General features: G+C 36.9%; 1 protein-coding gene across 5 annotated transcripts; it reads left to right on the forward strand.

Annotated features, from left to right (window-relative positions):
• Nucleotides 1-1,488: 1,488 nt before the first annotated feature.
• Nucleotides 1,489-27,251, forward strand: SOCS6 (suppressor of cytokine signaling 6). 5 transcript variants are annotated; one of them, XM_048940753.1, is made up of 3 exons: nt 1,489-2,488; nt 4,401-4,489; nt 23,668-27,251. In XM_048940753.1, exon 3 carries the CDS (start codon nt 23,794-23,796, stop codon nt 25,396-25,398), a length of 1,605 nt encoding a protein of 534 aa, XP_048796710.1. In that variant the 5' UTR covers nt 1,489-2,488; nt 4,401-4,489; nt 23,668-23,793; the 3' UTR covers nt 25,399-27,251. The 5 variants fall into 5 exon arrangements, with proteins under 5 accessions (XP_048796710.1, XP_048796709.1, XP_048796707.1 ...); XM_048940752.1 differs by lacking the exon at nt 4,401-4,489 and adding an exon at nt 9,777-9,999; XM_048940750.1 differs by lacking the exon at nt 4,401-4,489.

Here is a 27,251-nt window from a genome sequence, read left to right on the forward strand (position 1 = left end):
CACTGCAAGTACACAAACTGCCTCTTGGCTTTGTGTAGGCTGAAAATAAAGTATGGAAGACAAACTGTGCAAAAAAACTTGCAAAGGTTTTTGGATTCCTTTCCTTCAACTCTGAAGGACTGTTAGTGCAATTTCAGTAAAAACCTAAGATTTTGGCCCATAACAAGTCAGGGAGAATGTTTGAGGAATGTGAAAATCTTTGATCAACACATGGATTAGAAAATTTTATCCTTAAAAATCAACTTTTTTTTTCCTTTTTTTTTTTTTTTTCTTTTTCCAAGAACCTATGGCAAAAATAAAACCAAAAACAAACAAACAAAAAAATCGAATGCAGAAAAACACTGTTAGGCTGAATGGCTTCTATATGGCGAGAACTAATCCTGATACCATCTTTCTGCTGACACTGAAGACTGGTTAAATGAATATTGTGAATGCATACCAAGCAACACAATTGAAAGAAAAAAAATGTCCCGAGAAGCATGTAAGAATTCAAAAATTCTGTTTGAGAAAAAATAATGTCAAACTAGAACTGAAATTTTCCTAGTCAGGGCCCTCCTTTCTCACGTGCCCCTCTTGGTTCCTGTTTGGATTAGATTGGTGAAGTCCCAATGGTTTATCTAGGAAAGGAGGAACATACTGTGTTGAAAAGTCTTTTGCTTGCTATTTATTGCAATTTTTTCCCTTTAGACAATGCTGCCAACCAGAAAGCTGCTCATATTTTTCATACTGGCGGTTTTACACACTAGGAGCTGTGCTTCATAAAGATTCCCAAATGATACACTTGGAGCTATTCTTAGTTTTGTTTTGTTTTGTTTTCCTTGTACTATTGAAGACATTTAATTATAATAGTAAAACATATAGTTTTAACAAAAGCATAAATAAATCTAGGTATTCATGTCTGAATAAGCTTGTGTTTGTAATTAATAAGAAAAAACTTTCCTTTTACAGCTCTGACTGGAGACATCACCACCTGAAATTGTTGTAGTCTGCCAGCATGTGCGGACAATCAGACACATAAAGAACTATAGAACTCTCGGATGAGACTCAAGAAAATTCTTTGACACTCCTTAAACATCTGAGACACAAAAATATAAATGCAATCAGGATACATCCTAACCTCAGATAACTCAGGCAATTAAGCAACTCTCAGACCTCAGCCCACAAACCTCCTTGGTTTCAGCAGAACAATTCAGGCAGAACGTGTATGGATACTCTCACAGCCTCGTGAGTTTCAGTGACTACTTTCTAAACTCCGTATGAGGTAAGTGGGTGAGTAAAAAGTCACACAAATAATATCACCGACTCTTATAGATAAGTAAGTTATGCATATCTTCACAAAATCAAAGTCTATATTTGCATCAGTTAAAAACCACAAGCAGGAAATGAAGGATGAAATCGCTTTAGAGAGTAATACTTCACCAGCTAGACACCAGTCAGCAAATATTACTTTCCACAACTTCTAAGATCCATATTGTCCACACATTTGAATTCTTCACCCCCTCACTTGTCGCTTCTGCCAGTCTCACGCATCCTAAACTAGGAACTACTTTGTTGTTCTTTATTTGGCATTTTATTTTTAAAGAAGGACCAGCAGAGCAAGCAAGCAGCCTGCTTGGCTGGAGTTCCTAAGGCACAGCTGATGTGGCTGGAGTTTAGCGGCACTCTTCTCCAGGCAATCTGTGAAGCAGCGTCACACACAACAATGCTTTTTCCTGCACATCGAGACAAAATGGGACAGGAGGGGAGCAGCCAAGCTTCCCGCACCCACGGGCCTGGCAGGGAGCTCCTGATCAGGGGCAGCAGTTGGGGCTGGGCAGAAAAGAATCCCTTAGAGGATGAAGTACAGCAACACTCATCACTGACAAAAAGGAGCTCGCTACGAACTTTATTTATGAACTTGCAACAGCCAGGCTGAGCCTTCAGAGAGACGGGGAGGAAAGGGCCGGGGGCTCACAAGGCCCCAGCGCAGCTCCCTCGGAGCCCTGCGGCCACAGAGGGGGCGGATCGGAGTCAGGGGAAGCAGAACAGAGCGGAGCCCGGGCTTCAGAGGACAGGCGGTGGAGCGGGCGGCCGGGAAGGTGCAGGAAGGGCTCGGAGGAGGGCGGGCGGCCCGGGCCGTACGCGGCCGCACCAGCGGAGCCGTGCCTGAAGCAGGCGGCGGCCATCGCGGGCTCGCCACCCCCGTGCGCCCCTCGGAGGACGGAGGGGTGGGGGCAGAGGAGGCGGAGGAAGCGGCGGCGGCGCCAGGAACAGGGAGGCGGTGGCGGCGGCACGGCGAGGGAGGGAGGGAGCGAGCCGAAGCCGGGCCGGGCCCCGCAAGAGCAACAGCGACGCCAGCTCCTCCTCCTCCTCCGCCTCGGTGAGTCCGCTCCGCCGCCCGGAGAGGCTGCTCGCCGCCCAGCACGGATGCCGGCTCAGGCCGGGCCGCGCCGCCGAGGTGCCCGGAGAGAGGCCCGCGCCGCGAGCGGGACACCGCGGCCTCCGCTGGGTGAGCGTCCCCGGGGCAACGGCCTTCCCCCACTCTTTTCCCTTCTTCTTTCCTTCGGTGGCAGCCGATGGAGAGTCAGGATGGGAACGGTGCGGTTCTTAGCTTGCCCGCATCCCTCATCCCGAGCCCCGGCCTCCTCTGCCTTTGTTTGCGCGGCGCCCCGAGCTCGCGGCGGCGCCAGGCCCTGCGGAGGCAGCGGGGCTGCGGCGCGGCCTGCATGGCGGGCAGGGAGCAGCCGGGCCGGGCCGCGGGGATTCTGCACAGCCCCCGCCTGGCAGGAGGGGACGCCGCCGACCTCCTCGCGGCCCTGCGCCCACCTCCCCTGGGCCGCTGCCCCAGTGCTCATGCAGCTGCCTTGTGCCGTGACCGGGGGGCGGCCGAATTAGGCTGCTTCCTTTCCACATCCATCTGCCTTCATTTTTAGGTTTGCAAGGGTCTGCTGCTGGGCAGGTCGCCAGGGGTGTCATTTTGTACTATTGCTGTCGGGGCTTTGCACTGTGAAGGAGCTTCGCGGAAGGTGAAGCTGTAAATGTCATGTTATTGTTAACTGAGGGTATGCTAAGGGCTGTGTAAGGGGTAAGGGAAGCACTGCTAGCTGAGACAGGCAGCACTAAAAGGCTTAAAAAGCTTAAGATTTTTATATATATATATTTTTTTTTAAATCCAAACAACAGGTAAACAAACAGAAACTTTACTAGCTTTTATTGTTCTTTAAACTGCCTCTTCCATTCTCTTTCCCTAATGGTGTAGCTTTGGTCAGAAACAACTGGTTCTGGTTTTTGCCAATCTGTTGTCTAAGAAAGACCTTTCCAAAACCCTGAACTTTTGAGATGCAGAGAATGCTGCTGTGATGTGAGATGCTTCCAATGTCTTTCTTTTTCCTTCGTTCTTTCATCATTTCTCCCCATATTTTTAGAACCATGATAATTTGCAGGATAGTATTTTTCTGCAGAGAAGGTTACTCTGTTAAGAAGGCACTAGCAGTAGAATATTCTTTGGAATGGGAAAGTGTCTCTTCCAGTTACTATATTCTTCTGCCCTTTCATGATGAGGTCTCAACCCCTCTTTCCTGCCTGCCAGTAATGCTTACACCACGTCCAACCTCTTAGCACACCTGTAGTTAAAAATGCCTGCTGCAGGCCTCCTGTCTTAGGGAGCTGATTTCTATAGAAGTACTTGAAGAATAATCCTTCTGCATTTCTGCCATGGCTGGATGCTATTTTTGTTTCACGTCAATTAGCCCATCCTTGGATTGTAGAAAATATGTAAGCTTTGGCATAGTTATGAGATAAATTACTCTAGCTTGGCTGGAAAATGTAAACCACCGGAGAATATCTAGGTATTTTTGGAGTCTTTCACAGCAAGAGAGTAATTGTAGCTCATGCTTTTCTGCCTAACTTACTAAGACAGATTTCAGCTTTTTCGAAGTGCTTACTTTAGTGAAGAAAACCTTTAACGAAGTTTTCACTTCTATTGTATATTTCTTATTATGCAGCATCACACTAAGTTTAGAACTGAACTTTCACTTAGAGCAGGCTCACCTGTTATGTACACTTGAATCAAGCACCTATTCCCTGACTTTTGAGATTTAAATAGATGTTGTTGGGTTTTTTCCCCCAGCAGTTAAGATTCAATGAAATTAAACCTTAAAAGTATGAGTTGTTGTAGTATTATGTGGATATGTGCATTTGCTAACATCCCCAGAAGCTTCTTGCTATAGATCAGTAGAGAAGAAGCGCTGTATTGTTTCCCAAGCTTTCGGGAGGGTCTTTATGGTGCTAGATACCTTCAACTAAGGGTTCTTGTAGCGTAAGATACAATGTAGGATAATCTTAAAAATTGACTCAGTAAAATATGAAAAAGATACTGGTGTTACTGATGTTTACCATGCTGTTAATTTGTTTCTTCCTAGGTTGTGAAGTGGGTCAGTCAGATACTTTGAGTTAGGCCTAGAAGAGGAAGTTTGGACAAAATAACAACTTGGTCCCCATTGCTGTGCAGGTAGATCACAATATTCTGCTTAATGCAGTGAAGAGGTGGAGAGAGAGTGGACTCTTAATCAAGAGTTCTTGAGAAGCATGTTAATTTCTTTATGTTTTTATGAAAACTTCTGTATTTGTAGGGTAACTTGAGGATTGGTGTCTGAAAGACTTGTTCTAGTAGTATTGCCTTGAATTGACTACATATTTGCTGCATCATTGCTGGCAAAACTGAGGCCATAGTTCAGGGGAATTCATTATGTGCCATGTTTGCTGTTACTTTACTTCCTCCCTGGGCCTATGTAGTGCTGTTTTGGTAGTACAACATGCCATAGGGAGGCGAATGATAGAGAAGTAAATGGAAAGGAGACTGATCTTTGCTGGTGTGTCTCGGCTTGTTGGTAGGGCTTTAATGTGTGCTAGCAACAAAACAGAAAGGCTTGTGATGCTGCATGGAGGAAAATATACTACAGATATTATAAAAGTAAATACACTTTAACTTGTGAGTGCAAGTACTGAAGTTTATTGAGTGGAAATTGGGTAGGGTGGGGACTGAAAAACAGAGTAGAGTTCTTATGCAAATTGACTGTATATTTCAGTGGAGTGTTAAGAGAAATACAGAACTTTGCTTCCTTTTTTTTTTTTTTTTTTTAAAGAGGAACAGCAATATCTAGTAATTTTCCTCATCCTTATGCTTGTGCCAAAATCTAATTTCATTCCATTTTTTAAAAATATATGCTTATTTTCTGGAAATACATATAAGCCTTCAGAAGACCGTAAATGTACTTGATACAAAGTTCCTAAGTTTTTGTGAGCCTTCCTTATGAGGGGCTTGTGTGGATCCCAGTGTATTTGCATTTAATGGAAAAGTGAAGTATCCTTCAAAAGGAAAAAAATCCTGAAAATTTTCATTGACAATATCAGATGACAGGATATGTGCAGTGCTATGTTATTTAAAAATAAGGGGATCATGCTTCTAATAGAATATTCACTATCCATGTTTAAAAAGCAGCTTCGTTCCACTGAGATAGATATGCTTCTAATATGACAGACCCTGAAGATAAATGGTGATCAGTAGATCCCTTCTGCTATTGTTATTTCTGTTTTTCTCTGAAAATAATTGCATTCCAAATCAAAACATGTATGTATACATTAAATGAATTTCTGTGATTTTCTGTGATAAGAATAATAAAACAAAGATGGCTCACCTAATTCAGCCTCTTCTAGTAGTTAAAACCAGACCCACAAGTAACTGGCTGTGAATTATTGCCCTGGATGCAAATATGAAGCTGGCTATATGTGAAATGTTGTCTAATATATTAAATATATAAAGTTGTGCAAGCCTTGCTAGAGTCTGCATAGACTGATATTAAAAAGACATCATAATACAGATTCTGACTTAGGCTGCTTACTGTCAGAATTAAAACTTTCACATCAGTGTTAAAAATTGAACTCTTAGATTTACTTAAGTTACTCCAGATTTTTTTTTTTTCTTTTTGTAACAGTTTTCATGGTTTTCTGACTTTTCTGTCATGTATGAGCATGCAAGGAATAAGCATCTGCAGCTCCAGATAGCTTCAGCAAGTTTTGAGGTGTATGGCTTTACAAATCTGATTACTATTCACTAAAGACTGTAATATGGATTCAAGAACAGATAATTACTGTCTTTTTGTTTTTAAATAAAGTGTTCTTTGCCATAATTATTTTCTTGTTTTTGTTGTTCTGGAAAATACTGAGATAAAATAGTGTCTCTTTTCTGTTTCCTTAATCATTCATATAACACTTCGAACTCTTTGGAGCTCAGTTGGTTTCGTTTATGACAAGGATGTAAGCCATATTATTACCTAAGAAGTTGTTCCTTGGATGCTATGTTGCCAAGAAAACTGTTCAAGTTAAATATAAATCTTCATTTGGTTATTGAGGATGCAAGTAAATTAGCTGTCTTCTTCTGCCTCTGACATTAAAACTATGTTGAAGGTATATGGAAAATGTTTGTCTTGCATGCACAAAACCTCAACCTAAAGATGTCCTGTGTAGGTATTTCTGTCCAGCTGCTGCTTTCCAAACATTGCTTCCTATTATGTATACATCAGGCACACAGAGCAGATGAGGTTTCTTGTATTCTGATGAAAAATTCTTTTTCATCAGTAAGTACAAGTAAGTTGGCAGCTTTAGAAAATCTTAGATTTGTAAGGTATGTGTGCTTTTTGTTATAAAAACCAAATAATTCTGCTGTAAACTGCTGTAAAACCGTTTTGGATGAGAGCCATTTTTTCTGGCATTGAAGGTATAAATAGATGTTAGGTTTTTTTTTTTTTTTTTTTTTTCTTGCATAGCTTGTTAAGTGGCCTCTAGTTAAAAAAAAAAAAAAAAAAAAAAAAATATTAAACAATGAAAATGAACCTACGAGTATTGTTAGGTAAACTGTACAGATATGTGGTATTTTTCTTTGCTTCCCAAAGCAGTATATAATCAGCAGCTGTATTTGTATTATTTAACTTGCATAGTTAGATACTGATCTGCAAGAAGACTTGTGTAAGGTTTTGATGGTTTGAAGTTGATGTGATACATGTAGCTAGCACATAAATGGATAAATTTTAGCATTTGAAACCGTAGAGGTAAAGCTTTAGTTATTGCTCCTCAGGGATATTCTGCATTACTTAAAACAATACATAGACTGTTACTCTCGATGACAAAATTGTTGAAAATGAGATTCTAGTCAGGCTTCCTTTTACAGTGCGTGATCTTTGTTTTTCTTGAGTAGTTTTATTCTTAATTAATCTTGACGTTCTGTGGTAAATCTGCTAAAACAGCAGTTTGTAGGAGTCTTGAGTAGGTGATTTTTTTTTTTTCTCTTCTCTAAAGCAGTCTGTATTCCTCAAAAAGGTCGAGAATAAATTAGTAGGCTATTCCAAATGTTTCTGAAGAATATTTGATCCCAAGATGTCTCTGAAATAGTGGTGAAGCTTGCTTTCCTTTTTGTCCTTCTGGTTCTGAGAATCCCCAGACTTGGCCTTGGGAAGTGCTACAAGACTGGGCAGTTACAAGCTATGGTATTAACTGTGTTTCTGACATTGGTAAAGGGTTTTAATACTCTCAGAATCCCTTACCTACTCTTTTGGCTGGTGATTGGGTATCAGATTAGGAGTTTAATAACTGAAATACAGAAATACAGACCAGTGGCATCAGGTAAAGAGGTTTCGATTCCAGAAATTGTGCCTTATAGTGTGAGATTTGTAGAAGCTGCATTCCAAAAACAGGATAGGCAGCTTTTCAGGATGACACTCTTCTTTCAGATGCTGGTGAGAACTCTGTGACTGAAGAATTCTCACTGGATTCACTGAACAGAAGCTGTTTGTGCAAGCATATTGGTTTTGATGAAACTTGCACTGGGAAAGGCTTGCAGGCTGGAATTTTGGTCAGCCCAAGGAGACTGATTCCAGAATAGTCGGTTTGTGCATTCAGAGGTAAAGTCTCTGGGCTGAATTTAAGATCTCGCCTGGATCACTGTAGGGTGGGTGTCTAGTGGCTTTTTCCCCCTCCTATTCACTGTTCTCTTTTCAGTGGAAAACAGAGGTGGAAAAAAAAAAAAAAAAAAAAAAAAAAAAAAAAACCACCAAAGAAACCAGTTCTGATCCAATGCGTTCTGAAACTTTGACTTTTCTCCTTTTCTTGGCTTTAGAAAAGAGAGTATTTGGTTAGTAATAAATAATGTTGAGAAATAATTAGGGATTAGTCATAGGTCTTTGGCATGGTTTGGGGCAAAAATCTAGTAACTTGGGAAAATAAATGAAAATGTAAATATTTTTCAGTCCCTCGCTGAAAGGTTAAGACTCTATACTGACCAATCATATTTGTTGTAGTGCTGTTTGAAATGTAGTTCAGTGATGTTCAAGAGAACAAAATGAAGGGGAGTTGTGTCATTAGGGAATCAGAAGCCTTGCATACCACAAAATCAGATGCTTCTTGGAATTTGCGTTATTTTAAATGGTTTATCGTGGAAAACAGTGTGTGAACATTGAAATGTACGTATCTATTTTCATTTTTTAATTGGGTTAACACATTTATTTTATTTATAGTGTACATAAGTTTAAATCTATGCCAGAGAGAACAGGAGGAAAAGGCAGATTCTGTGTGCATATATGTCTCCCTTTTTTTTTTTTTCTCCATACTTGAAATTTCAAGCTCAGCTAGCTTTTGCAGCAGAGCTCCTCTACTCCTGGCTCTGCAGAAATTTGACCTCACTCTGGAGACAGCTATCTTAAGGACTTTGTGTTTGTATAAATTTCATGCAGCATGTTATTTCATATAGACAATGAAAACTTTATCTTTGGTCCTGCATATAAGAATTTATACACCAATTTGAAGTTCCTCAGTTTAACACTCCAGTTCTTCAAGTGCAAGCTAAACATATTGTATTGTGAGCAGTGCCATTGAGTTAAATGTCTGCTCATAAATTGATCTTTACTGGGCTGACACTCAATATTTAAAAAAAAAAATAAATAAATAAAAAAAATCAGCTTATTTAGAACTGTGTGGAATATTTCCTAACAACAACAGTAATAAACCCCAGGCAGTAATGACAAACAAACAAAAAAATCAATGCAACAACAACCAACCTGAGAGCTTTCCAGTTTGCATCAGGACAAAACAGTGTCTCTCTAAAAACTTTAACGAAGATATTCTTTCTCCATCAGATGTGCTGTCCATAGCAGGATGTTTCTAACTGCTGATTATTGCAGTGTAGGTTTGGATGGGACATGAAAAAAGAAAAAAAAGATCTTAACTATGAATAATTAAGAGGGTGTAGTTTTGACCCAAAATCACAGAATTTGCATGTAGACTAAACTCTGTCAGATCTGGTGCAGTCTTGTAAAAAGCCTAAACTCTGGCAAATTGGGTCTTCATTAAAAAAAAAATGCTAAGAAGTTTTACCCATGCAGTAAAAATCGTGTTCCTATTTTAGTCAATGCACTAGTTGTGCAGTGTTTTTTTTCCACTCTAGGCTGAAAAGGACTGTCAATTTAGAAAAGCTATGTAATGTTTTACTTTCTTTTTTAAGGGAAACAAAATAATAAAATTTTTGACATTAGATGGAGATAATACTCTCTACAGGTGTGTTTACCTTGTGTATTTGACAGTACTTTGAAGACAGCCATTTCTACTGTTACTCTTATATGGCCAAGCTATAAATCATGAAAAAGGTAATTACTTTACTGTTTGTTCTTATTGGGCCTTCTGCCACTGAAAATGGGAGGGAAAATATTTTAAATAAGCTGTGTTTTACATTCTTATTTTCCCAAATGCAGAGCTTGGATTACTGTCTGCGCTGGGTCCTAAGAACTTGGAAAAACAGTCAGGATGCACTTTCTGGTCAACACATCCAGGCTCTTCTGCCAGATTGTATTCTGAGAGCAGCTGCATGCTTACAGGAGGCACTTTATGAGGAGGAAATTTTTCTCTTGGGTCTCATCTTGACTGAGGATCTCCCAGTCTTTAAGCAGCAAGAAGGAAGTCCTCTCACATTCTCTGGTTTGTTTCCTTCTTCTCGGTTTGCCTGTAAATAAGCCCTGATTTTCTTTCATTAACTGAATCTGTAAGAGGCTTGGTTATGGTATCAGATAGTGTTCACCATTCTGTGTATAGACTTGGCTAGACTTGGGGTGAAAACAATCCTGACATAATGTTCTATACGTATTTTAACAAATGTACCAATTTTACTTTTAAGTAGGGAATATACAGTTAATGAAATAACTATGACAGTTTAGAAGGATCATTTTCAAATGTCCCATTCCAAAGGATTAATTCTTTCATAAAGTTTTAAAACTTTCTTAAACATAAAGATTTAAAATTGTCTTAGTGTTGTCTAGTAACTGACAGGCTAGCTTATCAATCATGGAAACTCCAAAAAAAAATGCTGGGGATATTAGAAACAGAATATATTGGAACGAAGATTAGAAGAAAAACAATTTGGAATCTTAACGGTGGAAAAGAGAACAGAATTATGAGACTTCTTCCATTTTGTTTGTACGTGCAGTACTCTAAGAAACATGATGGTACATGATCTTTCTTTAGTTGCCTCATATGAAACATTTTCTGATTCCGAAGATTCTGGAAATGTTTTCAGAATCTGCAAGTGAAGCTTCGTATATTACTGCTGTATTACTTAAATATTGCTTTGTCAAGGCACAATGTGAAGAATGTGATTAGCTATGTTACAGCCGTTCATGTGCTTTGAGTTTTGAAAGAATGAGTGAGGATTCTCCCCCTCCCCTCAAATGCCACCAAATTTGATTGTATTCAGAGCTTAATATGATTACTGGGGTAGTTAGAAGTGAAGATGCAGGCAATAGAGATTTTGTGTACTTATTAAATATCATAAAACTATCAAATTTGATAATAAGCAATTAAGTAAGAACAAATACTGGGGGGAATTTTTTTTCTTTCAAACAACAGGAATTCTTGGATTTATTTTCAGATTGTTGAAAGGCAGATTAAATTTGGTCTTTCTCACCTCTCATCAGTGATTTTATTCCACTTACAGAATATGCCTGGTAAACTAAACCTAATTAATACCATAGTTTTTCGAAAACTGAACTAAAATGATTTTTTCCAGCTTTTTGAAGTAACTTGCTTCTGTATTATATTAGCTTGTGATGACTGCAGTTTGTAGGAGATTTTATTACTGTCTTTGCCCATAAAAATCAAATGGTTTTATTTAGAAGTAATGGGAAATGTTATAGTTTGGTTATCAACACAAGCTATGAAGTCACTTGAAAGAAGTCATCATTACTTTATTTGGGGGGGAGAAAAGGACTTTCATCTTAAATATTTATCTTTAAACCAAAATTCTTATTTTAACCCCCTTTTGTAATATTAACTGCTAATGTTATCATTTGTGTGTAACAAGGAAGATTGTGTAGGATACTTATGGAGTGATGAACATTATATTTTTCTATGTGTTGTGGTTCTTTCAACCTTAAAATCTTGATACCTAAAAGTGTGATGAAGATGGATTTAAGAATCTGATAACTACTATGTGTAGATAGGAGGAAAGAAGGAAAGAGAGAAACAGAGTGAATCTTATTTACTTGGGAAGAAATTATAAGATTATTAGAAAAATGTTTTTGTATGCAAACCTTTTCCTTGAATTAAGTTTTCCCTCCTTTTAGGTACTTTCAGAGCCTCAAACAAATCAATATTATTCTCAGTTGGGTTGCATCTTGCTGAGTAGCATGGGTGTTCAGAATAGAAATGAGATGCTAATGTAACTGTGTGCAAGACTGAGTTCTTTATACTTGCATTATATACTCTTTTGCATTAAGAACAGATTCAGAAGTTTGAGTGAAGCATCTTGTTGAACTGTTCTTTATTGTGGACTGTTCTATATTGTGGGTGAACTACGTTGGGCTTAGGTTCTACAGGGCAACATTTCTCTACAATACAAGATTAAATACAAAATTACCCAAAACTTCCCTTGTTTGCACATACACAGACTGACTTTCTGGCCCAGTTCGTCTTTCTTAAACTGCTTCTTCACAGCAGAATATCTTAAAGAAGAATAACTAAGAATTTCCCTTCCATCATGCCTAGGACTGCTCTGCAGGTTGCTAGAATTTGTCATTTGATTTTTCCCATGGGGCAAAATTCTTTTTGTGATGTGCAGAGATATATTGCAATAGCTTATCCATTTCTCATGATGCCCAGAAGAAAATGTGTTTGTGCTCATATTTTATTTGACGTGATTTTGTGAGGTGATGACAGGCCAGTTTCATGTTTCCCTTTCAGAACATGCCTGAGGAGCAAGGCATAGCCATGAAGTAGGCCTAGGTACAGTTTTGCCCAGATAGAGTACTGCGTTTGTATGCAAAAATAAAGTGAAGGGCTGCTAAAGAGTTTTTAGTTTAAAACTACAGAAACAAAAAAGCATCTCTGGTGTTTGAGCACTTCCTTGATTAAGCAGCTTTGAGTGTGTAGGGGAGAGGGTTTTTGATTAACAATATCTTAACTATACGGTCTTAGTTTCTGTGGGCTTGTAAGGAACCTGACTCCTCTGTGCCCCACGTACTTGCAATCCCTGTTGAGTTTTGGGGGAGTCACATATGGTGAAAAAAATCTTAGCTTGGGTGAAAATCAGATACTTTAAATCTATTTTAGATTAGGCTGGTTGTAGCTTTGACCTTTGCAATTTGTCAAAATGTACTTTGCTTTGAATTGTATTTTTGGAAAGCAGGCCGTCAGCCTCAGATCTGTAGTGTCACAAGCAGAACGTGGTAGGAACTGTGAGAATGCTCTGTCTCGATGGAGACACCAGTTAGCATAATATGTGCTTGTTTCATATAAAGTTTAAACTCTAGAGATGAATATTGTCAGCCTATTTGTCTGAGTTTACTTTCTTTAAAGACTTCAGAATTCAACAGAATGTCAGAAAGTTGAATCATTACTAAATAGAGGACAACAGTAGAAGCTATCCTGAAAGGTTGAGTACATCAGAAAGATGAAACCTAAAGTTCTGTTCTTGCTTATTTCTGTGTTGTCAGCAAATTCCTGAAAGGCTCCACAGGCTTTAACTAATTGATCTCCTTTAGTGGGTGACAACTTGCTGCTGCAATCAAGTACTTGAGTCATGCTCATTTTGTTCTGTTGACATTATATACTTTCATGGAGATATGAGGGAGATTTCAGTTTTAAGTAGGCAGTTGTTCAAGATCCCCTACAAGTCAAACTCTCCCTGCCTCGAATCACATCATTAAAGTTCAGAATTCAGGTTTTGGAATTAAATCACCTGAATTTGTCCCATTGGTGCATATACATTGTTAGTCAGCTTATGAATCCATCTAAAACAGTGGAACTTGAGTTCGCATGTTCTGGCTCAGTAAGTGTTGAATGGAGCATTGAATGCCTGTGCATTAACATTTAAGGGTCTGATATAGAGACAGCAAAAATCCTTAATTAAGCCAATAATTCTGTTTGTGAGCTCTGGAATTTGGAGTTTAATTAGTATGCTGTAAGTAAATTATGGGATCATACACTTCAAAGCTTGATGAAGAATAGAATTAATGTAAGCGTTTTTGTTTTCTGTATGAGGCAAGACAGAAAAGAGTTGCATAGGCAACTTCTGGCTTTTCTCAACTTCTGAGTTCTTGAACTTTGAGCCCTGATGAAATTTTTTGATATGTTTCCTTATGTAAACAACTCAGAAAAAGGGTATAAAACCATGTTTCACATTATACTGCTGTTTAAGAGGAAAAGTAAATGATTAGAAGTTGTTTCAGAAGTTGTCTTTGATAGTTTTAGTGATCATTTTACAAGTTGGGGGAAAGTAAAATTGCTAGTGGAACAAGCAGATTTCAGAAGTAAAACCTCAAAATTCGAACCAATGTTATACAGAAAATGTTTTCAATTTTTAATATTCTTTCTTGTGATTTCTCATTATTACTGATACAGTGTTGCATAAACCATTCTTGTTTTGTCTGTTACTCAGAAATAAAAACTACATCACAATAACAAATCACTTTTGCTTCTAATTAACGTATGTGATATCTTGATATTTTGAGTTAAATATTTTTTTGTGTTATAGTGAAAAAGTTTTGTGAAATGCATGGCTCTGTGAGGACTGGGACTATTTAATCTGAGCTTCCTCCCTTGTTCTATACAAACTTTCGAACTCCAGAGGAAGTTTTTCCTGTATTTAGCGATGTCCATGCCTTGGATTTTATTTTTCTAAGAATATATGAATTTTTGCAATGGCTGCTGTCTCACTTCAGATGCCCTTTACGTGCTGTACTGATTAAAACTTTGGCAGTCCTGAAGGGGATGTGATGCATATGAACAGAAAGAGCCTTACCTGCTGAAGCTTTGTTTCTACAGAAAGTAAGACAAAACCCAACTGTATTGAATTTATTGAATATAACTCTAACCTCTGAAGAACTGAGTAGGGAACTCGGTTTCTTGAGTAGGACCTATAGTCTGCATAAGTTACTATAAAACAGTGCTTATCGAGTTTTTATTTTTTCAAGGATTGGGAAATCAAGGCTTGTCTAGAAGTACTTTTTATTTAAATTCAGCCAATGCATTTTCATCTCAGGTACTTCATGTTTCACTTAATGTAATTCAGGCTTAGACAGAATGGTAACATATACTTTATTATGCATGTTGTGTTTCTATTAATGATGTGCATTTGTAGCAAAACAATTGGTTATTATTTTGGAAAAAAGTGTTTAATCAATGAGTGAAAAAATACATGAATTTCACACACAGAAATGAGATTTCTTTCACTTCACACAGCTGAGGAATATATAGAATAGAGCTGTTTCCATATATAGAAACTGAATTCTGTGTTGTTTTAGAATTTTCCACTGAGAAAGTAAGGGAAACAACAGATTTAATGCACTTAAAAATTAAAAGAACAGATGTAGGAGTCTGTGCAAGTCTGAAATTTATTAAGTCTTTAAGTTGTGTGGAAAATTAATGCTTTTATATGAGGCAAGTATTTATGCTGTATTGAGATTAAACTTTTTTTTATGTGGTCTGAAGGAGAAGGGTAAGATCTCTGTGATGCCTTGTAGCAAATAAATTGTATTTGCCCCCCTGATAATTAAGTAAAGAAAGTCTGAAAGCAGAGGTCAGTCCCTTTCTCTCTTATTAATTGCTTCTTCCTCCTCTGCGGTGCTTTGAGATTTAAGTGAAATGTACGAATGTTGTACAACATTAAACATTATATACAAAAGACCTTTTTGCTCCTTTCTTTAATCAAGGCCTTGTGCTTTCTTTCCATTCAGACCATAATGGGTTGATTTAATCTTTCTATTTATGTAGAGGGTTAACTGCATTATAAAGGATTGCTTTATCTTAACTTAAATTGAGATGATATAGTGGTATCTTTTAACGAAAGAAAGCTGTTACTGTTATTGAAAATGGCACAGTAGAGGTGGTGAGGGTGGTAGCTGCAAAGATCTCAGAGAGCTGCCTACTTGGTCATATAAATTTAAAGTATGTTTCATCCCCAGTCAGAAACTAATCTCTCTGCGGTTGATTTGAAGCCACAGGTCCAGCCTTAATGAGTTGCAAGATCCAAGATGGAGTAATAGGAAAAAAAAGTGGTGTAAGACTACTGTTTGACTGTGTATGTGTGTGTGCTTGCATCTTCTAGTGCTGAAGTGGTCTTTTCTGAGCTGAAAATAGGAGTGGGAATCTTAAGTCAAAGATCCTCCAATTGTAGGTAGGGTGGACAAAAAGGATTTTTATTTTTTCAGTCGTACATTTTCCAATTGGTCTCCATTTGTTTATTCTGAAAGCTTGATTTAGCTTTTTTTGTTTCAACTTGTGCTGCATATGTTAAAACTGCACGGAATAAGAATTTTTATTTATTTATTTATTTTTAAGATGGAACTTAGAATTATAACAATGTTTCTTTTCGTACTAGTGGAGTTTATTAGATGCCTAAATTTGGATTATTACTTGAAGAAAAATATGGTCTTACTCAGCTTATTTTAATTAATAGTAACTTGGGGTATTTCAACAAAGGGGATTTTTCTCCTTAATATTTAGAAAGTAACTTTACTACCTGGAAAGTATTTGTACAGGACGTTTTTCTGTGTTTGTGCTTTTTTGATGCCTTTTTTTTTTTTAATGAATGTGACTGTAGAGTTCTCTTGACTTGTTTCTTAGGTTTTTCATCTCTTCTTGTCAAAAAGAGAGTATCCTATATTGTGCTTAAGAAGAGCATAGTTGTCATTGCCAGTCTTACATCTTGGTTGGTGCTATAGTGTACAAATGCTACTTCATCCAGATTTCAAACTACAACTCATTTTCTTACCAGCTGAACTGGGCAGGCAAATGTGATTTTTATTACAAATTAGCAGCTCTTAATTTTGAGAGAGCAGCAACATAAAAAGTAGGTTTATACTGGCAAGAAGTGTAGTGAACTTCTGTGATGGTAGTGTTTCTGTTAACTTTCCTGGATTTTCCTCTTGCCCCTCTTGCCCCTCGTTTCTTTCCTTTTGAGTATTTTTGAGGATGGAGGCACTCATGTACATGCACTAACTGGGAGGTGTGTTTCTGTATTGCCCTTTCAGTATGTCTGGTGGTTTGTGAAGTTGATTGGTGATGCTGATTTGGTTTGAGAAGCTGAAAGTTTGTTTTGATAATGTGTGAAAGATAATGCACAGCACCTCTTTTATGTTCTCATCAAAATATCTGTGGGCATGTGGCCCTTTTCAGCAGGTTTTGTTCTTATTTCAGTAGTTCTCTATTTCTACAAGAAGAGAAACACCATCTTGAAGTAGCTCAAATTGAAAAGATAAACTTTTAAAGGAAAATCATCACCAATACAAGCCAACAAATTATAATGTTCAGCTGTTGCATATCTCAGTATTTTCATTCCTTCTTTGAGAAGGATTCAAAGACTTTCTCACAATCATATTATTTGTCATTAATATTAAAAGAACAGTCAGATTAATGCTGACCAGAAAATCACTTTGAGAGAATATTCTGGTTGATTTTTTTCTTTCTTTCTGGCATATGCTTTAAATAGTCAGATAGTATTTCTGAAATTACTTTTGATACATATCTGGGTTCAAGAAGAAACTGTGTTAAGAATTAGTTTCTGGTGCCCACATTTGTATGATGGGATAGGTTCTTTTCAACACATGTTCTGATTCAAGTATTCGTGTATACTTTTCCATAAAAATAAGCATAGAAGTGTATTTTTTTACTGGTTATCCTTCCCTGCCTTCTTTAGTTCTTGCTATTTTCATTTCAGACACTATTTTTGCTCTCAAATAAGAAGGTGCAGAATAGGTTCATTGCCCAAAGCGTTATATTGTTGTAGCCAGTGTACAGTTTACTACAGGTAACTTGGCACAGGTCTTTTTAGCAAGTTTGTTTGAAAACTTGTTCCTTTTTACAAAACATGGTATTGGTCCTTGAAGCTAAATGAGAAGCTGGTTAGTAGAGCATTGTAGTCTTGCAACTTTTCTCTGACTCCTCACATAGCTATTTTAATGTTTAGGAGGATTGCGTATATATCTTAGATAAGCATAAAGTTTTCCCTGTAACCAAGCTGAGGGTACCAGCATGCCTTACAACAGAGGAGAATTGTTTTGGTATATATACCTTCTCTCAGGAAGAAGTGGGATGGAGTTCTACTTGAAATTCTTGTATATCATCTTGTGGTAAATCTAACCTTTGCTTATGAAACTAAACTTAATTTTTGCTGACAGACAGTTTGGTGCAGGCTGGTAAAATAACAAGAGATGAAAATTGAGCCTGACTGAGCATTATTCTCATTCTTAGTCTGCTTCTGCATGAAAAAGAAAAGGAAAGATTTATGTGCACTTGATGGATATGATTTCCAACAGAGAAAGCACAACTGCTATGCAGAACAGGTTTCTTTAGTAGCTTCTGTCATTTGATTCAGCAGAAATGGTTCACTTTTTCTCTCTATTGATTTGGCATGAATTGATTTGCTGTTACTTTTGTTTGCTCATTTTCCCTTCACTGTTCATGAGGGTCTGAAAGCCAGCTTGGGGCTTTATTTTTTTTCCTGTGTTTTCTCAGCATGCTTGAAATTTTTTTTAGCAGTATACTATGTTATCAAATGCCTGCTTAAAAGAAATAGTGGAAGATGGTACTTGTGCCACTCTTAGCAAGTGTATGAAAAACTGCAGTGTGCTTTGCTCTGTGTTTTGGTGTTGATGCCCACCTGTTGGTGAAAGATTTAACAGGAACGAATGAGATGGCTGGTCACTCGCCTCCCCAGAGCTCACTTCTCTCATGGCAGTGCTGGTCTAATGACACCCAGCTGATCTTGAGATGATGGTTTCTGGCTTCTGTCCTCATGTTAGGTAGCTCTGTTTTCAGTTTAGCGTACAGGATGAATGTGCCTGTGGTAGCTCAAGAGCAGATGTGAAGCCCAGTCCATCCTTGTGTGAGGGTGATAGAGCTTTGGGCAAAGATGTTTATTGTTAGTAACTGGCCTTGGCTATTGTAGTTATGCAATCATTGTAGTTACAGTACTGTATATACACAGATAAACTGTAATACAAATATGCCATTTAACACTCCTCACTAATTTCCCAGAGGAATATTACCAATCAGATAGAAATATTCTGTCCTGCAACCAAATATGGGAAAGACGAACAGAACTTACTGCAAGCATGGATTAATAAAGTCCAGATCTCCAGATCAAGAAACATCCTTTTCCAACAGGGGCTAGGAGTGAAGGTAAATGGTTCCATTACTGGTTTGCGTAAAGTTAATTCTATGGATGGATAGTGGTGAAGAAGTCTCTTTCTGTCAGTTTTTTCCTCATTACTTTACCTCATTTTTCCACTTATTATTAAAGGCATACTTTGCTTATTCTTTGCTAGAGGTTAGGGTTTCTCTGTGTAATACCAGTTCAGCTATATTGGCCTTCAGAGAAACAGACAGAAATTTCCATGGCTATTCGAATCATAGGAGGTGGATTTTTAAACAGATGGTCTATACTATCTACACTCTGTTCAAGTTTTTGCCTTGTTAACTTAAAAATTGGGAGCATTAAGTATTTTTGAATTGTTATATGAGTAGAAAGTACTGAGCTTTTATCTGTTCTTTACCTTGTTCTAGTTCTATATGAAGGTGTGTTTATTCGTACTTGAGGAAAAAAGCAGGTATTCAAGAGAGGATGATATCAGCTTTCATAAAATTCATACTCATTTGAAAATAGTAATTTGCTTGGTAATGGATGAACACTACTAAACTGTATTTTGTTGTCTTCAAGGTAGTCTGAACTTTCAACATAAGAGCGTATAGTGGAATTTGTATGAATTCATTTTAAGAGTCTTCTTTTTAAAGAGCAATGTAATGTAGGAGTTTACTTGAAGATCAGGAAAGTGATAAGCCTTACCATCACCATATGCTAGTAGCAACTCTAGTCAGAAAGCTGCCACAGTGTATTTAATAAAATGTTCTGTAAAAATAATGATGGTGTTTGAAATTGGTATTTAGTCTCTCTTTTCTTTTAATGAGTATATTATATGTAACTCTATGACTAAAACTACAAGTAGGTGGGAGAAAATAACTTGAATCAATATTTTCTGTTACTGGTATAAAGATATAACTTCCAACCATATAAAGATTTCATTGTTGAAGTGAAAAGAGTGGGAACATGTATGCAAAATGACTTCCTGGTAATTTATGTCAGAAGGTTTAGGAATGCTGGAATATATAGAGATATTTAGGAATTTACAAACTACTTCTCATATTATCTGTGTTTCCTTATGATGCTGTTATTGAGATGTCCTGCCAAATAATGGATGGGTATTTTCTAGAAAGAGTTTGAGGGACAGTAGGAGAGTGACACTTCATACTTCTGCAGGTTTCATTCACTTACTGTAACGAAAATCTGGTATTTGTCACACCCCAAGAATGCAGAAACTTTATTTGTTTGTTTTATTTAAAGGTATTTATGTATGAATATAAAAATAATTGTTAAAAATGTAATAAATTTGAAGCATGTTACTTGGTTCATGCGGTGTGATTCCAAAGAAGCTTGTTACAGTACAACATTTGCAGCTTATTCTAGTGTTTGCATTTTCTTTATAAGCTGAATCCTCTTCTTTTTGCAATAGCAAAACTAGAATTAATGAATCTGTAGTACTGCACTGAAAGTTGGAATTCCGAAGTGTTTTCAAACATTGATTTTCATGCGAAGTCCATAAAAAATGTTAAGTTTAATAAAAATTCAGGCAGTACAAAATATTTAAAGTCATAGAACTGAAAGATAATTCAGTTTGAAAGAAATCTCAGGACATCTCAAGTTCAGCATCCTTAGCCCTGAAATCAGACAAGCTTTCTTTAGAGTTTATAGGGTTGACTCTTGAAAACCTACAAGGATAGAGATTACACAACTCTGGGGAATGTGTTCTGATGCCTGACGGGTCTCATAGTGGAAAAGCTCTTCGTTTTGTAAAGTTGAGCTTATAAATCACCAGATCTGTATTTTTCATGATTGTTCCGCCCCTGTCAATGTTATTCTCTTCACTGTAGCTCCATACACAGCTGCGCCAAATGTTTTGAAGTAAGATATGCTTGGCTGGAAGTTGCAAATGATGCAGTTCTTACTGTGATTCTGTGTAAATATTATATGTATTCTAATTATCTCTAGACTTTTCAAGGGAAAAAAATTAAATCAAGTTAAATGCTATACTATTTCACTTTATGAAAACAAATGAACAGATTAATATCTCTTTTAGGAAAGTTTAAGCTATCTGAAGCACTATTGATTAATAATACCAGACAAAATTTACTGATGATATTTTTATTAAAAAGTTGGCAATTCTTGGCATAATTGTAAGTTGCATTGTGCTGTATATTTGTAGTATGGTGTTTTTTGTCTCAATCCTTAAGTGTTAATGCTGTTTTATTTTGGTAGTAGTATTTTTTTGGCAGAATTTTTTCATGACATTTGTCTCAGGAAATGAGTGTATCTAATCTGGAAGTGTGAAATAGATAAGAAATGATTGAAGGCCATGTAAATATAGATGATCACTTTTGCTTTTCTACTTTTGCATACAATGCACTGACATAAGTGTTTGACTGCTAGTCATTGCAACCATTTTGCAGCATCTAATTAGATTTCACAAACTGCTACTTTTAGCTTTCAAAATTTTTCATAAATTTAGTGCCAGTGTAATAGCAGTATGTGAGCACATGACTGACTCCAAAGATAAGAAGCCTGTAAAGCTTTAGCTTTGTATCTGTTCATTAATACTTCATGTTTTGACTAATATGTTGGTGGTAGTTTTTTTTTTTCACTTCAATATGAGGTATACATATTTAGGTTTGATTATTTTTAATAGCACAAAGAGGATCATGGTATTTAATGGATAGTAATGGATAGTAATTCCTGATACTGTTAGTCAGGATGCCTATGTTTTATCAATCTGCATAATTTTAAGGATTTGGAAATGAGCTTGAGTTGAAAGTTGATAAGCCAAACTTTCATTTTGACTCTTTAGTCTGCATTAATATTTCATTATTTTTCTGGGTCTGATTATTCTCCTGCTTTCAGTCAGTGTTCCAAATATTACTGCTTACAGTAACCAAGCTTTGCAGTGCATTAATGTGTTCCAGAGCATGATTATAGTTACAAATACCTGCCAGAAACATTTCCAGATGTATTTCTAGTTAGACTTCTTAAATGCACAGTACAGCAGATGGCACTGGAAGAGCACATCTATGCAAGACTTCAATGATGCTGTAATTCTTGTGATATAGAAAATACTTGTGAAGCTGCTGCATTGCTGAGAGTTCTGATGAAATTCAGCAACTCATTTTAATGTATTCCAGGAAGTGATGCATGCTGAGCTCTTCTGTTTGAACTTCTGTGGATGCAGACAGTGAAAAATTTTATACTTGCAAGTATGTTAGCTTATCTCACATTGAGAACTGTTTAAACATATATGTAATGCAGAATTGCTAGTTTTTTCATTTGCTAGTACAAATGAAGAATATTTGGATCAGTTGGGGTATTTGACTTCATGATACTTTTGCTTTTTCTGTCTTTGATAAAAAAGCATGTAAGATGTCATAATGTACCATGATTTCATTTTAGATAAAACTTGTTTAGAGACTTTATCTGATTTGTTGGTGTTCTCAGTTTGCTTCAGAGAGCTTCGGCCAGGACTGTCAAATATCACTAGTATAGAAAGAGAGTTTCAAGAATTTGGGCAGTCATGCATTTTGCTTGATTAAAAATATCAGCTGTTAAAGTAGACTGATAAGTGTAGAACACGTTTTGTTCAAGCATATTCAGTAGTCATTCTCAAAGTGTAACATTGTCATTTCTGTATATATGCTGCCAGAGAGATTTATCTTTTGAGATTATTTTAGATATTAAATTCCTATTTATAAAAACAGAACATGTCTTTGGAGTAGTGTGATGCAGATGGTAAAGAATTAAAGGCTAGGATACAAATCTGTGTAAATCAAGCTTTCAGCATTTCTGCTGTTTATGAGAAAAAGTTCAGAATCCTTAGATTCCTTTCACTGTCTTTTAGCTAGTTTTTGATATGATTGTTTAGGATTTGTGTTCTTGAGGTCTGCGAAAATTGGTGTCTGTCTTCAAAGTAGGGAGATGACTCTCTCTTTCTCTGCCTGTGTCTATCCACCTATATATTTTAAGATTCATAGTCTCTTTCAGTTTGCCATACTTAGCCCAGGGGCCAAGTTTGCTGCTGCAGTTTGTTCTGCTAACATGCTGTGTAATTGTATGCTTGTGGCATAATGATTGCTACTAAAAGTACTGTACTTTCAAGGCAGAAGCAACTTCCCAATCTCTTCTATTTTCCTTGTCTTTGTTCTCCCCACTCTGCAGCACTGCTTCTTTGACTGGTTTAGTCAATGCTGAAGAAAAAGAAACTGAAAAATCAAGCTTATGGGCGTGTGTTCATATGTGTACACATGACTATAGAAAATGCCAGGTGGAACAGTTGCCTTGGACTTGAGAAGATGTGTCCGCTTAGTCTTGGCAGAAGTACTAAACAGCAGTAGTAGTACTAGGCAATGAAAGCCTGTGAATTACCTCCTTTGTGTCTAAAAGTTTGGAAATAATTTTTTTTTATAGAGCTTTGGGATGGGGCTTCCATTATTTTCTCTCAGTAGATGTTATTTTGCAGTTAAATTCTTTCTATTTTCATTGACTTGAATTAGTTTTCCTGTAATTATTCAATTACCTGACATTTGCTCTACTACCTTATGGAGAAAAAAAAAAAAGTGTGACTGTGACTAATCATGCTTTAATCTGTATGTGTTAAAGCATGTGTGACTGTTATTGGGATTTGTATCTTACATCATTTTATGTTCTGCAGTTATTTTTGTGGGGATGTTTTTACATGCTTTCTGAAAGAGATGTCTCTTTGCTTTACAGTTTTATATATGTGCGTGTGATATGTGATATGTGTGTATTTTAAAATAGCATGATAAAAGCAGAATGAAGTTGTGGAAATCAAGGCACCAGTGACAGATTCACTTTTGGAGTCTCATTGATTTCCAAGTCAGCTTTTTTCCCATATGTTTATTTGATGCCTTTTACTCAAGTGCTGCTATTTTTGTTTTGTTTAGAGGAAAAAAAATATATTTATTGATAATTTTTAAAATATTTCTTTTGTGAAGTTGATTTTTTTTTTTTTTTTTTTTTTTATTATTTGCTTCCAGGAGATGGCTCTTGAAGTTAAATGAGGGCTGGATAAAACACATAAATGAAGCAGAAGCTGCTCTGCATGTGTTAGGGCTATATCACCACAAGCACTGCTGATCAGCCAGACGTGGTAACTTGTCATAATGAAGAAAATTAGTCTCAAAACAATTCGCAAGTCCTTTAACTTAAATAAAAGTAAAGATGAAAGTGACTTTGTAGTGGTTCAACAGCCATCTTTAAGTGAATTTGGAAAAGATGACTCCCTGTTTGGCAGCTGCTATGGTAAAGATTTGGCTAGCTGTGAAGTCAATAGTGAAGATGAAAAAGGAGGCAAAAATAGATCAAAAAGTGAAAGTTTAATGGGTACGTTAAAAAGGAGGCTTTCAGCAAAACAAAAGCAAAAAGGCAAAGGCAGCACACCATCTGGAAGTTCTGCAGATGATGACACCTTTTCTTCGTCATCTGCTCCAATAACTTTCAAAGATGTGCGAGCTCAAAGACCTCTGAGATCCACTTCCCTCCGTAATCATCATTACAGTCCAACTCCATGGCCCCTTCGACCTACAAATTCAGAAGAGACTTGCATAAAAATGGAAGTGAAAGTCAAGGCCTTGGTCCATTCCTCTAATCCAGGCCCAGCACTGAATGGTGTTCGAAAGGACTTCCATGACTTGCAGTCAGAAAACGTGTTCCAGGAACAAAACAATGCATTAAAAAATACGGAATCTCAGAATGGGGACTTGCATCTTCATATTGATGAACATGTGCCTGTAGTTATTGGATTAATGCCTCAGGACTACATTCAGTATACTGTGCCTTTAGATGAGGGAATGTATCCTTTGGAAGGATCACGTAGTTACTGTCTGGATAGTTCCTCACCCATGGAAGTTTCAACTGTTTCTTCTCAAGTGGGAGGAAATGCTTTCCATGAAGAAGAGAGTCAAGTGGATCAGGATGTAGTAGTTGCACCGGATATCTTTGTGGACCAGACAGTGAATGGTTTGTTGATTGGTACCACAGGAGTCATGTTGCAAAGTCCAAGAGTTAATCACAGTGATGTCCCTCCACTTTCACCTTTGCTACCTCCAATGCAGAATAATCAAATCCAAAGGAACTTTAATGGATTGAATGGCACTGATGCCCATGTGGCCGAAAGTATGCGCTGCCATTTGAATTTTGATCCTAACACTGCCCCTGGAGTTGGAAGAGTTTATGATTCTGTACAGAACAGTGGTCCTATGGTTGTGACAAGTCTCACAGAAGAACTGAAAAAACTTGCAAAACAAGGATGGTACTGGGGCCCCATTACGCGTTGGGAGGCAGAGGGAAAATTAGCTAATGTGCCTGATGGCTCATTTCTTGTTCGAGACAGTTCTGATGACCGTTATCTTTTAAGTTTGAGTTTTCGTTCCCATGGGAAAACACTTCACACTAGAATTGAACATTCAAATGGTAGGTTTAGCTTTTATGAACAACCAGATGTGGAGGGGCATACGTCTATAGTTGACCTAATTGAACATTCGATCAGGGACTCTGAAAATGGAGCTTTCTGCTATTCAAGATCCCGATTGCCTGGATCTGCAACTTATCCAGTGAGACTAACAAATCCAGTATCTCGGTTTATGCAGGTGCGTTCTTTACAATACCTGTGTCGTTTTGTAATACGTCAGTACACCAGAATAGACCTGATTCAGAAACTGCCTTTGCCAAACAAAATGAAGGATTATTTACAGGAAAAGCACTACTGAAAGCTTATGGGAATCTTGCATCTTGCACTTTGGGAACAACAACAACAAAAGAGATTGAATTACAGTTTACAAACTTTCATTATTATCAAAATCTTTTGCTGCCATAACAATATTTCATTTTTGTGTGTAAAAGAAAGGTAATGCATTTGGATTTATGTTTGTTTTGGGTGGGGGGGTTGTGTATTTTGGGGGCCTTTTTTTTTTTTTTTTTGTAAAGAATGATCTCAACTTTATTTTTAGAAGTGTGAAATAGCTATCTTTCATCAATGTGCAGATTAATCACAATGTGAATGATCAAATTATCCTTAATTTCCCCCAAGTCCTTTGCTGCTATCCACTGTGATTTTTATGCATTGAAAGCACATTTCATGTGTATTCAACCATAAGTAAAAGTCAATGAAACTTGTTCAATGGATTTTTATTCCTTTAAAATAGCCTGTTTGAAAAAGATGATCATGGTTAAAACATTGGTGTTCTAAATTAAAGAATTTACATCTATCCTAAAAATGATTTCTTAGTTTCCTAATTATAAATTTCTAATATGGAAGAGCTGTGTGATAAAGACATGCTTATGCAGCAGATATCTTAAAAACAAACAAAAAACCCCAAACCTAATAAAGAACAAAACATCTTTCTTTTAAGCCTTGTATTGTCTGTACACTACTTTGTGTTTGAGAAAGTTGGTTTGGCTTTCTTACTGTCTCAGTATTTTGTTCTTCTAAAAATGGCCTTTTAAAAAAAGAAGTGTGTGAGCATCAATTCATCATACCTATGAGGAAGTTGCAGTATCGGGTTGACATCAAATATCTTTAAATGCCATCAGTTAAACGAGCAAACTCCTACCAGGACCCCTCTTTCTGTTGTTCACCCTCTTACCTCCCTTTGGGCAAAAATATGCCCTGAAATTGTAGGAAGACTCTAGGAAAAGCTTTTACTGAAATACGAACTAATAAACCATTTCAGGGATTGGGTAAAACTTCTAATAGGAGGATTTCTACAATATTTATTAAAAATACTAGGAGTTTCAGGATTTTCCATTTTTCTGTAAAGGAAAAAATAGGACTAATAATATTTTGGATGAAAGTTGCTTGAAATGAATCTCTAAAGCTCTATTCTCATAGGCCTCAATATTCTGGGGAGGGGAGGTTTGAATATATAATGACCACAGAAAATATTTCAGTTAACTGTCATGAAATATGTTTTGACATATGAAATATTGAATCCATTAAGTAAATTTTTATGATATCTGTCGAAGATTCTGGCATTTGAAAAGCTTGTAGTTATTCTGACATTTGATAGGGAAAAATACTTTTAGTTGGGAATACAGGTTCCACACTGCAATCATTCATTCTTGCAATGTTAATCCATGGCATTTTTTGTTTCCTTTTCTTTTTTTCTTTTTTTAATTTTTTTTTTACTCCTCCTCCTTGCCCATGATTCTGTCCCTTTTATGTTAAAGGGATCATGGCTAACAGACTTGGGAGGGAGGCTTACTCTGCCCACCTCCCTCTGTCCCTAGATTTTAGTATTTCAGAGTGTCATCTTCCACATCTCTAGCAGGAGTTGCTAGTTAGCAAACATCACCATAGAAAGGGCTGTTTATCTTTGATACAGCTTTCTTTTTTTAGGTCATTTTCTTCTTTTTGTTTTATCTAGCCTTTTGCCCCCTGAAGTGAGTATTTAGTAATGAATACACTATTGCTGCAAGGTGGTGTAATAGCACTACATCTTGGGTTGCCTGAATTGATAGACAAAATTTATATTTTTTTAATTTATTTTTTGACCATAATGTTTAACAAAAAAGTAAAAAAAAAAAAAACAAAAAACAAAAAGCAAAAAAAAAAAATTACAAA

This window comes from Lagopus muta, chromosome 3 (assembly GCF_023343835.1).
Source record: "Lagopus muta isolate bLagMut1 chromosome 3, bLagMut1 primary, whole genome shotgun sequence".
Lineage (NCBI taxonomy): Eukaryota > Metazoa > Chordata > Aves > Galliformes > Phasianidae > Lagopus > Lagopus muta.

Coding starts and splice junctions, on each gene's coding strand:
- SOCS6 (XM_048940753.1), top strand. CDS start 23,794: ATGAAGAAAATTAGTCTCAAAACAATTCGCAAGTCCTTTAACTTAAAT.